Consider the following 14,249-nt stretch of genomic DNA (forward strand, 5'->3'; position numbering starts at 1 on the left):
TGTCGAGCTGGATTTGGACAACCTGGCCTTGCAAGATTAGGAGAAATGCCTGCAGTGCCTGGAAGACTGCCAGTAGCTCCAGAAAATTTATGTGTAATTGGGCCCGACGAGGAGATCATCTCCCCTGGATCTTGTGGTTGTTGCAATGAGCACCGCAATGCTGCAGAGATGCATCCGTGGTCAACCAGACAGTAGGCGATGTAGTCTGAAAAGGGACCCCACTGAGGAGATTTTCCTGCCATGTCCACCAGGAGAGAGAATGAAGGACCTGCGGTGGGATCAGCAAGCATCTCCATTGGTTGTGCCTGGCTGGGTGGAAGATAGACAGGAACCACAGTTGCAGTTTTTGCATTTTCAGGCGCACAAAGTGTATCACTGCATTGCAGGAAGCCATCAGTCCCAGCAAGCACTGTATGGAGCGAGCTGGTTGAATGGGTTGTTGTTGGAAGAGAGCACCAGGTCCTGAATGCAAGTGTATCTGTCTTCTGGTAAGAATATCCTTTGTTCTTTGATGTTCAGAACCGCCCCTATGTAAGAGATTATGGGCACCGGTTCTAGATGAGACTTCTTCCAATTGATTTGAATCCCCAGGTCTCGTAGAAGGTCTACTACATAACAGATGTGCGAAAGTAACTCGTCTCTGGCCTTTGCAGTTAGAAGCCAGTCGTCTAGGTAAGGGTAAATAGTGACCCCCTTGGTCCGCAAGTGTACAATCACCACCGCCATGCATTTTGTAAAAAGCCTCTGAGCGGTGGACAATCCTAAGGGCAATACATTGTATTGATACACTTGGTGGCCGACGGTGAAGCGTAGATATTTCCAGTGACATGGATGTATATTGATATGAAAATAAGCATCCTTGAGGGATGGCGTTGCAAGCCACTGTTCTCCCTAGAGGAGCAGTAGGATGTGCTGCAATGCCATCATACGGAATTTCCTGGCGTTGATGAACTTGTTCAGGTGACGGAGATCCATAATGGGCTGAATGCCCCCATCCCGTTTGGGAATTTGAAAATAGCGGGACTAGAATCTGTCACCGGGGCTATCGTCCCCTTCTCCAAAAGTTCCTCCTGCAGAAAATCTAAAGGAGGGGTGAATCTCATTCCCATGAACCAAGGTGTGGTCTTCAATTCGAGTGCGTAGCCTGTTGTCACAATTTTCAGGACCCATTGGTCTGACGTTGTATGGTGCCATGCAGGGGCATGGCTGGCCAGCTTGATGGAAGGCTGGGGCGGAATGATGGAATGATCCGTCGAGGCAGACGTCAAGATGCCCGCTGGCGGGAAAGGGGAGATGAGAGGTGTTGGTGGGCAGCCCTGAATTTCAAAGACGCTTCTGGGTGACCTGCGCCTATGAACGCTGGGTTTGAGATGCTTTTGGCCTCTGATGGTATGCCCGCTTCTTGTAAGTAGATTAGGGCTTTCTAAAGTCTCAGCGATCCTGACCTCGGAAAGAAGGTAGATACTTTCCATAGCTGGGTTGGAATTTGGATGCCTGAGAAGAAGTTGAAGATGCCGTGGTGAAGGTCTTGGCCGCAAATTTTGACTTTTTTAGTTGCTCTATGGTACTATCTGTGGTCTCACTAAAGAGGCCCGAACCATCAAATGGGAGACCTTCAATTTTGTCCCTCATATAAACCTGGAGGCCTATGGATCTCAACCAGGCATGTCTGTGCAGAGTAATGGCTGCTGTCATAGCCCAGGATTCACTCTCTGTCAGGTGCTTGGCAATGCTGAGCTGGTGACGTGTCAGGTCCCAAGAGCTTTCCAAGGTTTGGCGGAACTTGGCTTTAAAATCATGCAGGGACATTACATCCAGATCTTTTTCCAGAAGTTCCCAAAGACCATGAGTATACTTAGCCATGCAGGCTGCATAGTTAGCCACTTTTATGGAGAGGCAGGATGTAGAATAGACTTTCCTTCCCAGTAAGTCCAACTTCCTACCCTCTTTATCGGGAGGCACTGTATGATGCTTGCCAGTCTTTGAAGAGGAGGCACAATCAATCACCAAAGAGTTAAGTGCTGGGTGCTTTAGGAGGTAGCCATTGTCCTTGTCTTGCATCCGATATAGACTTTCAGGTTTCTTGGAAGTGGGTGTAGAGGTGTGCAGCACCTCCCAGGTGCATTTAGCAGCCCTGGTAATCACAGGTAACATAGGCAAAGCCACAGGAGCAGTTGACTGAGACTGAAGCAAGAAGTTATATACTGAATCACCTATAGTAGCAAGATGGGAACGAATGTCCAGTCCTAGCGAATCAGCCATGACACGAATATGCTTATGATAGGCCTTAAGCTCATCATTCGGGAAAACATAAGTAGGAGGTGCTACATCAATGGGTAGATCCACAACATTGCTTTCTTCATCTCAGTCTGACTCAAAGTCCAATGAGCCATAATGTTCAGAGGGGGAACATGGTGGAGGTCTGTCTCCCTCTGTAGCAACAATAGTTTGCATTCCTGCTGCAATCATAGAGGACCATGGTAAGGGGTCCGTCTGAGTAGCAATTGAACGAGTAGACACCACAGATGTTTGGGAATCCCATTGAACCATTCCCATAATACAGGTCTGAAGTGCCGCTGCAAGTGCTGCAAGATGGTATTGCAGGCTGCGAGTCTCTCGACGGAGGCAACGCCCAAGGTCTGTTGTCTTCATAAGCATATGGCTCCGCAGGCGATGTGGCACCCAAGGTAGTGTGAACATAGCCACAGCATGCCAAGCAAACGGAGACTGGAGCTGGGCAGCCGACGGGGTGGAGCTGACTGTGCTGAAGTGGCCGGTGTTACCTGCCAGGCTGGTTTGAGATCCGAAGGCAAGAAACCTTTGAAGGTAGATGTAGAGTGTTTACTCGATGATGAGTCCAGCAAGGAAAGAAGAGAGTGAGTGGCTGCTGGCAACGTATCTTCAGCATTGACATCAGACCTCAAAAGTAGGCAAAGGAGCTCTGTACTGAGGGGTCACTTGCGTGGAAGTGGAGAGGACTGGAGTATGCAGTACAGAAGGTTGAAGCCCAGTAGCCGGTGTCGAAGGGAAAGCAGAAGCAAGTGGTGTCGGTGCTGGAGAGAGAGAGAGCTATCGGCATTGAGATGGGCGTTGGCGTCAGTAATCTGGGCTCAGTGTTGACCACCGTCGACGTCTAGGGTTCCAGTACGGCAGAAGCGCTCGATATCGAAGTCACTGTCGAGCTCAAGATCGAAGGAGAGGCATGTGTAGTTGGCGGAGGAGTCGGTATTGGAGGTTGCTCCTTAGATGGGGACAGGATACGCTCCATTGTCAAGTCTGTTGACTTGCGACGTTTGCGAGGTGGAGACGCAGTGAGGTCCACATCATGACGTTTGGAGGGCATCTTATGCCCCTACCTCATATCCGTTCAGTGGGTCGATTTTGAAGAGGTAGAAGAGGAAGAACCTCCTAATGTTGACGTCGACCTCGATGGCTTCGGTGTCGACATCGATGCTGATGGTTTCAGTGTTGACATCGATTTTAGTGTCAAAACAGGAGACCCTTTCAATGTCGAAGGTCTCGCCGATGCCAAGGAGTCATTCCTAGAAGACCTCGAAGCCTCATGTTTCGAGGTCGAAGAAGCCAATTTCGGGTGATGCCGGCTCAACGTAGATGGAGGAGGAGCCGATGTTGATCTCAGTGGCACTTTTGAAGACGATGTTGAGGGACGAGGTGTGTCTGGAGTCAAAGGGCTCAAGACCTTGTCATAAATAGCTGCCTGAAGGCGAAGTGCCCGATTCTTCCTTGTTTGTTTTGAGAAAGATAGACAAATCTTGCAGAAGGAGACGTTGTGCTTCTCACCCAGGCGCAATAAACAGAGGTCATGAAGGTCTTTTGAGGGGAGTTTCACCCTACAGCCTTCACATCACTTAAACTATTTCTTCTCCTCAGCCATTTCCAGTTCCGATAGTCAAGTCCGTTCCAGGGTCAAAGTCCAGAGGATCACCGATAGCCAGTCCGCATCAAGAGCCAGAAAATATTGTCAGCCATTCTGAGTCAAAAAAACAACTTAAGTCGTCAACCAGTCCATAGTCAAATTCCAGGAAGACAGTCAAAGTTATGGATGAACCGTAGAAAAGAGAGAGAGAGAAAGAGAGAGAGAGAGAGAGGAACTTTCCGACAACAGAGGTGGCAGACCGAGGTCCAAATGGAAAGGTGGTCGGAAAAGAACTGAGGGACTTTGCGGCATGGCCCTGCCTTAAATAGCACGCCCCTGCATGGGGGCGTGGCCTAGGTGCTTTGACAAGCTCAGACATGGCTACCACATGGCTCCTGCGCAGGTGCAGAACCCATTCTTATGGGCATCGACGGATCTCGATCCAGATACATAGGCGAAGAAAACAATAAACAAACTAACATTATCTTGTGCAGAAAGAGGGAGAACCTCTCAGTTTGAATTCAGGACAGCAAATGAGGAGCAGACAAACAAACTGTGACTCCACCCCCCAAGCCAGTACATAGACACATTCGAACATAGACAAGCATGCCCCACACAAAGAATGAAGACAATATCCATGGCAAAATCCCCCCCAAATCCGTGTTGTTTCTTTTACTCATCAGCTCTTGTTAGCAAAAGCTGACCACTTCCAAATGTGCTTGTAAATGTAACCAACAAAGCTTTAAGAGAAATTTTTTTACCAATGACTATAGTCGAGATGCTGTCTAATTAGAGTATGAGGTTGGACAGTTCCATAGGCATCAACCTCAGGCATATTAAGATCATCAATGAAGTAAATTAATTTTTTCATGCCTGGAGGAGCATAATTTCTGCCAGCTTTCTTTTCCAAGGATCTTTCAAGAACACCTGCCAAGAGAATAGAAGATGCATGAGAAAAATTGTTCAGGATAGATTGTAAGAAAAGGCACATCTTTCAAATACCTAAAGCGGTCAGAGTATCAACAGAAGTATCACTTATACTATTAATATTTCTACCGGGTTATGTAAAGCCTCTAAGGGGTTAAAATTCCAAATTCTGAAATTTGGAGCTTCCAATCACAACATGATGGATTTTAAGACTGATATCTGGCCTAACAGATAGAACCTCTACAATAGTGTATTTAGACACACTCTGAATACATCAGAGTGTAATCAGATATCTGTACACATCTGCCAAGCCTCATTCAGTGTACCAGGGCCTCTGATGTTGAATGAAGCACACAAGGTGCAAGAGGCTATACACTTGAGACTTCACCATTCAGCCTTCTTAGTACTATCTGAAGGGAAATTTGCAAAAGGAGAATGCTCCCACCCCTGCCAAAACAGCACCCTCATTTCCTGGAATGGTATCCTTAGACCAGAGTCCCCTGAAGAGCTAGCCTCACCCACACCATTGTACTCCCCGACATTTACATGCCACCACTGGCAAAAAACTAGACATGATCAGACAAAGTGGAAGAATAGTAGTGCCAGACTCCAGAAGGCTGCCTCTTTAAGGCTTCCACTCTCCAAGCAGGGAGGTGGAGCTCTGTGGGGAGTGGGACTGGTTTGCCTGAGCTTTGAGCTGTGTTAGTTCTCACTCTACCATTGACTGCTGTCAGATCAACTTTCTCTATTGGAGCTCTATGAGATTAGACACACCTTGTCTTCAGGGGTGTAGCAAAGTTGGAGTGGGCCCAGAGACAAGATTTTAAAATCCCCCCCACCCCCGCTCCCTGAAGCTCAGCTCATGAAGTAAAGAAATCTTAAATGAGGCTGAATAGTGGTAACAAAAAGCATAGTAAAATTTATATGTAATGGAGCCGGCAGTCGTGTGGGTGGCTGATCCGGCCACTCAAGGCTGCAGCCTGCTTGTGTGTGGGGAGAGTGGGGTCTTTTTGTGTGCTTATTGCTGACAAATGACAAAACACTGGATAAAATGCAGCCATTTGAGTTGTTGGGGACAATTTTATATGAAAGTGGAATTGTAAATTATTGTAAAGTAAGGATCACCTATTTGTTTTAAGGAATGTGTCTGTGTGTGTGTACACACACACACACACACACTCTCTCTCTCTATGTGCCACAATAGAACATCACCCTAAATTGTTTTTTTAAAGGTTTTGAGAATTGTGGACCATGCAAGTCATTTAATGGTACTAGAGAAAGACATGCTGTTCTGGTAGCTCCAGGTCTTAACACTCACATCAGTTTCGGAGGATGAATGCAACTGAAGGGCGGGTGCATGGCTGGGGGAGTCAGTCATGTGACTTGCCTCGGGGGGGGCAAGGCAGTGGGCCCCCAGACAACTGTCTCCCCTTGCCCTATTATAATTACACCCCTGCTTGTCTTGTCTTGCCAGTTCGGCAACCAGGATAGAACAATCCTAACTATAATGAACAAGAGGCAACAGGCCACACAATTAGCATCACATTAGGTGCTGAATGACTAGCAGCCCCCAGTGATATCAGCAATGTGTGCCAGGGACTGCCAGCTAGTGAGAAACTGCTTGCTTGTGCAATGTTGAGGTGCCCCATCTCCGCTGCTGAAGACACCCCAACAGCAAGCTGATTTCATGTGGACTATAGAAATGGTTGCTAGCAAGAGTGCTTCAGCTGTGTTAGGGAAATATTCTTGTATGTTCTTTGGCTCAGTGTCAATGTCAACATATTGTTTTATGAGCCATTTCACACGTTAGTCACGTGCAGTCTGCTGGGAAGCATTTCTGTGCAGCTGGGGCGCCTTGTGAGATCCATGCACATGTAAGTGGATCACCATATGGAGAGTTTTCAATGCAGTGTTACATATTTCTTGGCAATCTCTGGCAACACTACTAGCACAAAGACATTCAACACAATAGGTATACGCTATGGCCACCATGTGGAACCCCTGCCTTGCATCTGCACATTGCACCTCTGCAAATTTCCCTTCAGATAATATATAGAAGGTTGAATGGTGAAGTCTCTTCATAAACAGCCTCTTGCATCCTTCATTCAACATCAAAGACACTGCTAGGGATGCTTCCACTTGCTGTGGTCTGGCAGATAATGAGGCGGGTCTCACAATCAGTGAGACCTGCCTTGATAGGGTTAGTGGGGAGAGTGGGCTTAGCCTGCTCTCCCCACACATGAGCAGACTGAAGCCTTGGGTGGCCGGATCGGCCGCCCACATGACTGCCGGCTCCATCACGGAGCTGGCGGGGGCTGCAGGCTGCACGGCCCCTGGAAGTTCCAGCATGCTCTGCGCAAGTGTGCAGAGCATGCTTGAGAGACTCACAAGTCGGGAGGCTGCATTTTAGCCTCCTGGTCAGGGGTCTCCTCGTGAGTTGCTGTGGCGCGGAGCTGTGGCGTGGCAACACACAATCGTAGAGCCCTGGGCTTAGGGGAGGGCTTTGCAAGTGGGTTACCCATAGGGTTACCCTTTTCACGATCCACTAAAATTGGGCTAGGCTCCCCTAGCCGATTTTAGCGGACCGTGAGAACAGCCTCATTCACTAGGAGCAGGGCTTTATCAGCGGTGGCACCAACTTTTGCATGTATTTGCAACTAGAGTCTTTTTGTGTGCTTATTGCTGACAAATGACAAAACACTGGATAAAATGCAGCCATTTGAGTTGGGAACAATTTGATATGGAAGTGGAAGATTGTAAAGTAAGGATCATCTATTTATTTTAAGGAATACTTTTAATGAAGTAGTTTGTGTTATGTTTCAGGTTGAGCAATGATTTTAGAGTTATAACATAACATATTATGAGATGCAATTATTTGTGAAACCTATACAGCAAACCCCCCCCCCCTTTTTAAGGCTTCTTCCTTAGCAGCTGCCACATACCTATTGTGAAACAATGAGGGTATTCTCACGATCAGTGGAAAGTCGGCTAAGGGAGCTTATCCCGCTTCCCACGGATCGTGGGAATCACCGGGCTCACAGGCGAGCCCAGTTTCCCCAAAGTGGGTCACCCGCTAAACTCCCCCCCCCAGGTTAGCAGAGCGAGCGCTCCGCTAACCCATTTTTTTTGGGTTGTGTATTGCTGTGGCACGGCTTCGCGCCACAGCCACACATGAGGAGACCCCCACTGGGAGGCTGAAACAAGCCTCCCGGCCCTGGAGGTCTCTCCAGGATGCCCCGCACACTCACGTGGGGCATCCTGGAACTTCCAGGGGCTGTGTGGCCCCCCAATCCCGCAGCCCCCACTGGCTCCATGACGGAGCTGGCAGTTGTGTTGGTGGCTGATCCAGCCAGCAAAGGGCTGCCTGAACAATCATTTGCAGGGAGAGCGGGCTAAGCCCGCTCTCTGCGCAAACCCGCTCTTGGCAAGTTTCACTGATTGTGAGGACTCGCCTCAATATTTTGTCCTGATCTTACTACTTTTGTCTTGGTTCATTCCTCCTTTTCACATCCTATCAGTGATAGATCATTCTGTGCATGTATGCATCAATAATAAATACATACATACATAAAATGTAGTCGTAATAGTAGCAGCAGCAGCAGTATTAAAGTGTACTAGCTGACCTAGCGCAGAGCATCTGAGCCCCCAATTCTCCCTGTCTCCCCCCACTTCAGCCCCATTTCATTCCTCCACCCTTAGCCCCATTTTTTCTTCCCCAGCCCCATTTCATTCTCCCCCTTAGCTCCAGTTCGTTCTCCCCCCCCATGTGATGGGGGTCGTGGAGGAGGATTCCTCAGACGAAGACCCAGAGCAGGGGGAGCAGGCTGAAACTCTGATCAACAGAGCCAACAACTCAGCAGAGCCAGAGCTGACAGGCCTGCAGGCCCCTCTGCCTTTCCTCCTCGCTCTCCTGATGAAGACTCTGAGGCCGCTGAAGTCGAGGTCCCTGCCCCAGATCCCTGACAGCATTGTTTGGCCAGAGTACAGGCTCAGAGAGAGGAACATTGTAGGTCAAAGAGGCTGGCCAGAAGGAACAGGTGTCCCTGGCTGGCCTCCGCTACAGTTTCCCCCACCAGCTGGCCAGTGCCGCCATTTTCTTCCCTCCCACCCATGGCTATCCAGCAGCTCTCTGAACTCTTGCAAGAGCTGCCACGCATGGGATTAGCCATGGGTAAGAGAAATATATATAAAGATACTCAGTTGATTTTTAAAATTAGCATTACAAAAAACACTGCTAAACAGTGGCTATAATTTTCAATAAAATACAAACATACATTAGTAGACTCAGGGTAGTCTTCCTTAGAATCCCACAGATTTTCATTCTTCCCCTGCAACAAGGAAAGCAACTCGGGGATGGGATTTTTATAATAAAAATGGCCCTCTGGGAAAGGGTTAAGTACCCACTTCCCAGCACCTCCTGCTTCAATCAAATTCACAGCCCCTCAAGCCTGCTTTTCTATAAAATAAAAATACTAGATCGATCAGTTTTACATGTAATTTGGTCCTTTACAATTTCAGGTGTTGTTGGCACATCATAAAACAACATTAACATTTATAACTGGTACTCTGCTATATTAACAATGTGTGACATTAAGGTACCATTTGAACATAGTGTGAAATCTCGGGTAAACAAAGCTGTGGTTAATCTGTTAAGCTGAAAATCATGCTGTAGACAATTGACTAACTTTGCCAACCTCTGGCTTCTGGGCAGAGAAACCCCTCCTTCTTCCTAGTCCATCCAGAAAGCTCCACTCTGCTCGTATCACCAGTCTGTTGGCTAAGCATCAGCACACTAGTGAAGCTGCAACCACTGACCATGATGTTAGAGGGGGCATGCTCAGCAAGATCCTTCCTTTTCGGCAGTGTCTGCCCACCCTCAGCAGGGCAAAGTCTTTTTAACCCTTTCCTCACACCGCTTGCACCACTGTCTTCCACAGTTGGGGAAGAAGGGTTTTGTGCCCCCTCCCCTCCCCTCCCCTCCCTTGGCAAGAGAGGATTGGGCCCCTCTCTTCCCACCTGCACTGGTCAAAGATAGACTGCACAAGCAATCCCTCTACCTTTTCTTAATGAAAGGCGGGGTATAAATTTCACCATTTTAAAATTTTATTGAAAAGGCGGGGTATAAATTTAACAATCAATCAATCAACCAATCAATAAAGGCTAAGCCTCTGGCTGGCAAGCCAGCATGAAGACAAGAGTGTTTTGAGTCTTTCTCACTTCTTTGCGTTGCAAGCACTCTTTCTGACTTTCTTTCTCACTGCAAGCCTGGTGGCACCCTTGGTTACAATGAACCAATTCTTAGGATTCCTGCCTGTCTTAATATACATATCACCTCCTAGAAAGTCAATAAGATCTATTCCTGGAGTACCAGATGAGCAGCCCTGGGCCTTCCATGGTCTGGCAACCAGTGTCTTCCCCCAGGATTCTCGGGCATGTCTCTCAGTTCCCCCCTCTCCCCGCACCTTTGTGTAGATTAAGGCCAAAAAATCCCGACACTCTGTTGATAAGATCCAAGATCCCCAGGAATGGAGCTTGATTGGATGTTAGATCAATGAAAGGGCTCCTTGCATGTGTACTGTTCTCGTTCCTTTATTTAAAGTGTGCTTTCTCCAATGCCATTTGTGGAGGAACCACCCTGCTGCGCTACAATGGGTGACAGACCCCACCACTACCACCATGAGTGGAATAACAGCTTTGTATTCCTCCTCAGCTTTTTACTGCCGCCAAGTAGACATTTGTTTGCATGGCTGGGTCCACTACAACAGCCCTTCAAAAATTACCAAAACCCAAAACTCTAGTAGTGAGGAAAGGCTTTATAGGCATGAGGTGGAGACACATCAACAAGCCTCTAATTTTTATATAACCATAAAATTTACTTTTCAATCAAACTCAATTGAATTCAATTGGTTCAATTAAAACATTTCTTTTACAGAAAAAATACAAATTCAAAACAGTTACTTACAGAGCAGGTCAGGCAAAAGTAAAAACTGGAAAAATGCTATCACTACCTGACTCTACTGGTCCCTATTCAGAGTCCTCTGTACTTTCTTTTCAGCTTCTGGCTTGCTGGGTAGTCTCTTGTTCTAATTACAGCACAGGTCTGGGGCGCAATCCAGCCTGGCTCTTTCTTTTCTTCTAGTGATTTCAGCTAGGCTTCTCTTTTCGCTGGCTGCTCACTCTCTGCTTTCCTGGACTCACTTGAGCAGACAACTAGGCGATTCTCACAATGGAAAGAAACTGGGTTAAGTGAGCCCAGTTCGGTTTCCTCCCATCGTTAGAAGCACCGGGCCCGCGAGCGAGCCCAGTGGTTCAACGGTGGCTAGCCTACCTAGGAAACCCTTCCCAAAAATGAAGGTAGCGGACCAAGCGCTCCGCTAACTGCATTTTACTGATCATGTGCCACTGTGGTACAGCTCCGTGCCGCAGCGACACATGAGTAGACACCCGACTGAGAGACTACAACAAGCCTCCTGGCCTTGGGGGTCTCCTCAGGATGCCCTGCGTGCTTGCATGGGAAATCCTGAGACTTCCAGGGGCCAGGCGGACCCTGATCCCCACTGCCCCTACCTGTAGTCATGTGGGTGGCCAGGGCTAGCCTAGGGATCATCTGTGGGGAGAGCGGGCTAAGCCCACTCTTCCCCACAGAACCCAGTAAGGCTCTACACATATATCATGTGTAGGGCCTCTTCCAGTCTCTTCCTTCTTCTGCAAACTCCAGCTCTGACTCTCTCCAGCAGACTTGACTTGACTTGACTCTGACTTCCAGGACTTTGACTTGCTCCAGTAGACCCTCTTGACTTCCAGGACTCTCTCCAGCAGACTGCTTCTTCTGCAACCTCCAGCTCTGACTTGCTGCAACGGACTTTCTTGACTTCTCCAGTACTCTGACCTCTCTTGACTTACCTCAGCAGACTCTTGACTTGCTTGACTTGACTTCTCTCAGTCCTCCCTCTCTAAACCCTCTCAAAATTCTCCTAATATAGACAGTTTCTCTAGCCCAACAGTTTTTCAAGCCATCCACTTAAAACAAACACAATTTCCCTCCATTTAAAAAAAAAACTCTGTTGCCCCTCCAAAAATCAACTGTCAAACTACAGAAAAACAAGTTTGAACTTTTGACCCTGCCAGCCTTCTCCATGCACAGAGATTTGCAACCATAGAATCCTATTTACAATAATGCAGTTTTGGGAATATAATACAGTTTATAATTCATTCATAATACAGGAGCTTAGCTATTTATAAAAAGAAGTTTGGGAATATTAACAAAAATATAGGGGCCTGTTTACAGAAACCCAAGAAGTCTAGGCCTTGTTCCTGCAGGGATGCGGCATCCTTTTGGAAGGGCAGTATAAAAATTTAATAATGAATGAATGAATGAATGAATGAATGAATGAATGAATCCCTGTTGCCAAGCAATGACAGGAGGAGCAAGGGGACAGCAGAGGGTGGAGCATTAGCTCCGAGAGGTGGCCTGTGAGAAATACAGCCACTCTAGAACTGACACATTTATGGGCTACTCTGAGCCAGACTCTCTATGGTGATGGGAGAAGCTTGAGCAAAACCCAGGTTAAAACCCAGGTTATGGTGGATGACAGAATTCGGGTGACACAATGGAGCCTTCTAACCTTAGGTTTCGGCAGTGACACCCACTACAAATTCAGTTTTGGGAGCAAAAACGGGGCCACGGTTGGGTAATGAAACTGTGGCTTCGCGCTTTTGGACAATCACAAATGAAACGTCTAGCACATTTATCTATGGTTTGGTATTATGTCCAAACGGGGCCTAAGACTAACATTGTGCTGGTGGAAGAACCTTTTCTGTTATGCAAAGGAAAGGATTGATTTTGCCAATTCCTCTCTTCCCTCTGCAGCCCTTTGTGCATTCCAAAAAACATGGCCCTGAGGACTGTGGGACCCTCAGGGGCATATTTTCTGGAGGAACAGGCAGCTGGAGAGAGAAGGGGAGATCCCAGCCGATATCTCTGTAGCTAAACCTCAATAAAAAATTGGACCGTTATCACCACACACAATGTCTCCGCGTCTCCTTGGGGGTCTGGGTACAAGGTTAAGTGTGCCGTTGAGTCGATTTCGACTCCTGGCACCCACAGAGCCCTGTGGTTTTCTTTGGTAGAATACAGGAGGGGTTTACCATTGCCTCTTCCCATGCAGTATGAGATGATGTCTTTCAGCATCTTCCTATATCGCTGCTGTCCGATATAGTAGCAGCAGGGATTCGAACTGGCAACCTTTTGCTTGTTAGTCAAGCATTTCCCTGCTGCACCACTTAAGGTGACTAACTTGCAAGTACATGCAGTAAAATTATGTTACCTTTTCAATAACAAGGGTTAATGAACATCCCTTTTTGGAAAAAATACTGCATTGTACTTCCAAGTTGCTTATAGGCATCCCAGACTTGTCATTTTATAACACATGTTACCTATTGCTCATTTGTTGTTAGGATACAGGCTTCTTCCTCTAGACTACATACTGTTAATATAGATGGTTACAAATTATATCTTGTAAATATTTTAAAAAAGTTTAGTATTTAGAGTTCCTTGCTATAGATCATGTTATGCATACTATGCCAACAATACCTGAAACAAAGTAGGCCCAATTATGCCTGATGCTGGGAGATCTGGGATTGAACTTCAGGCATTTTGCTTTAGTTTTTGAATATATAAAGTGGCTTTATACTGAGTCCATTGATCCATCAAGCTTTGGCAGTAGCTTTCTAAGTTTTCAGGCTGAGGGCTTTCCCAACTCTTCCTGAAGATGCCAGTTATTGAACTGAAGACCTTCTGCACACAAAGCACCTGCTCTCCCACTGAATTACAGTCCCTCCCCTTTGACAAATAATATTTTGCAATCTTACTATGTAATTCTCAGGTTTCCAGTGATCTGGAGTGGCTGAGTATTAAAACGGTATAAAGACGGAATATTACAGCAAGCAACAAAATTGTAGTAAATACATACGCTGAAGCATAGCAGATGTTATGTAATAATTAAAGGGGACTTTGGCCACCATATAATCTTCTGATAGCTTGGAAAACTTGTCAGACAAGAGGACTGTTTTTCCAATGCCAGCATTTCCCACCAGCATAATTGGCTGACCCTTCTCTAAAAGTAAATCCACAAAGTATCTCAAGCGAATGGTTTCAGATGTATGAATCAAGACGGCCTGTTCCCAAAGACAAGGCACAGAGGTATATGCATTTTAGAGACGAGGAAAAAAGATATATGTGATGCAGTTAAGAGTGCTCTTTCACAATGTAAATCAATGTAATTGTTTTTATATTTCAATTTAGATGACAGAAAAGTGAATTTATACATTAAGATTAAACAAGTGGAAATATATAACGGTTACTCAGACTTGATACTTGTCATAATCTTAATTTTGTAATAACAATGAATGATTTTGACACTGCAAAGATCAGAAGCTAAATAGC

The 14,249-nt window shown here is 46.6% G+C and overlaps 1 protein-coding gene across 13 annotated transcripts in view; it reads right to left on the reverse strand.

The window, feature by feature from the left end:
- Positions 1-14,249, reverse strand: part of LOC128332356 (dynein axonemal heavy chain 11-like) — a 353,782-nt gene that overhangs the window by 183,000 nt on the left and 156,533 nt on the right. For all 13 annotated transcript variants that reach the window (XM_053266643.1, XM_053266647.1, XM_053266645.1 and 10 more), the window contains 2 exons: positions 13,777-13,981; positions 4,639-4,804 (listed from right to left, as the gene is read on the reverse strand). In XM_053266643.1, coding sequence (XP_053122618.1) covers positions 4,639-4,804; positions 13,777-13,981 — 371 coding nt within the window. The remainder of the gene's footprint in view (positions 1-4,638; positions 4,805-13,776; positions 13,982-14,249) is intronic.

The sequence above is a fragment of the Hemicordylus capensis genome, chromosome 1 (genome assembly GCF_027244095.1).
Source record: "Hemicordylus capensis ecotype Gifberg chromosome 1, rHemCap1.1.pri, whole genome shotgun sequence".
In the NCBI taxonomy this organism is placed as follows: domain Eukaryota; kingdom Metazoa; phylum Chordata; class Lepidosauria; order Squamata; family Cordylidae; genus Hemicordylus; species Hemicordylus capensis.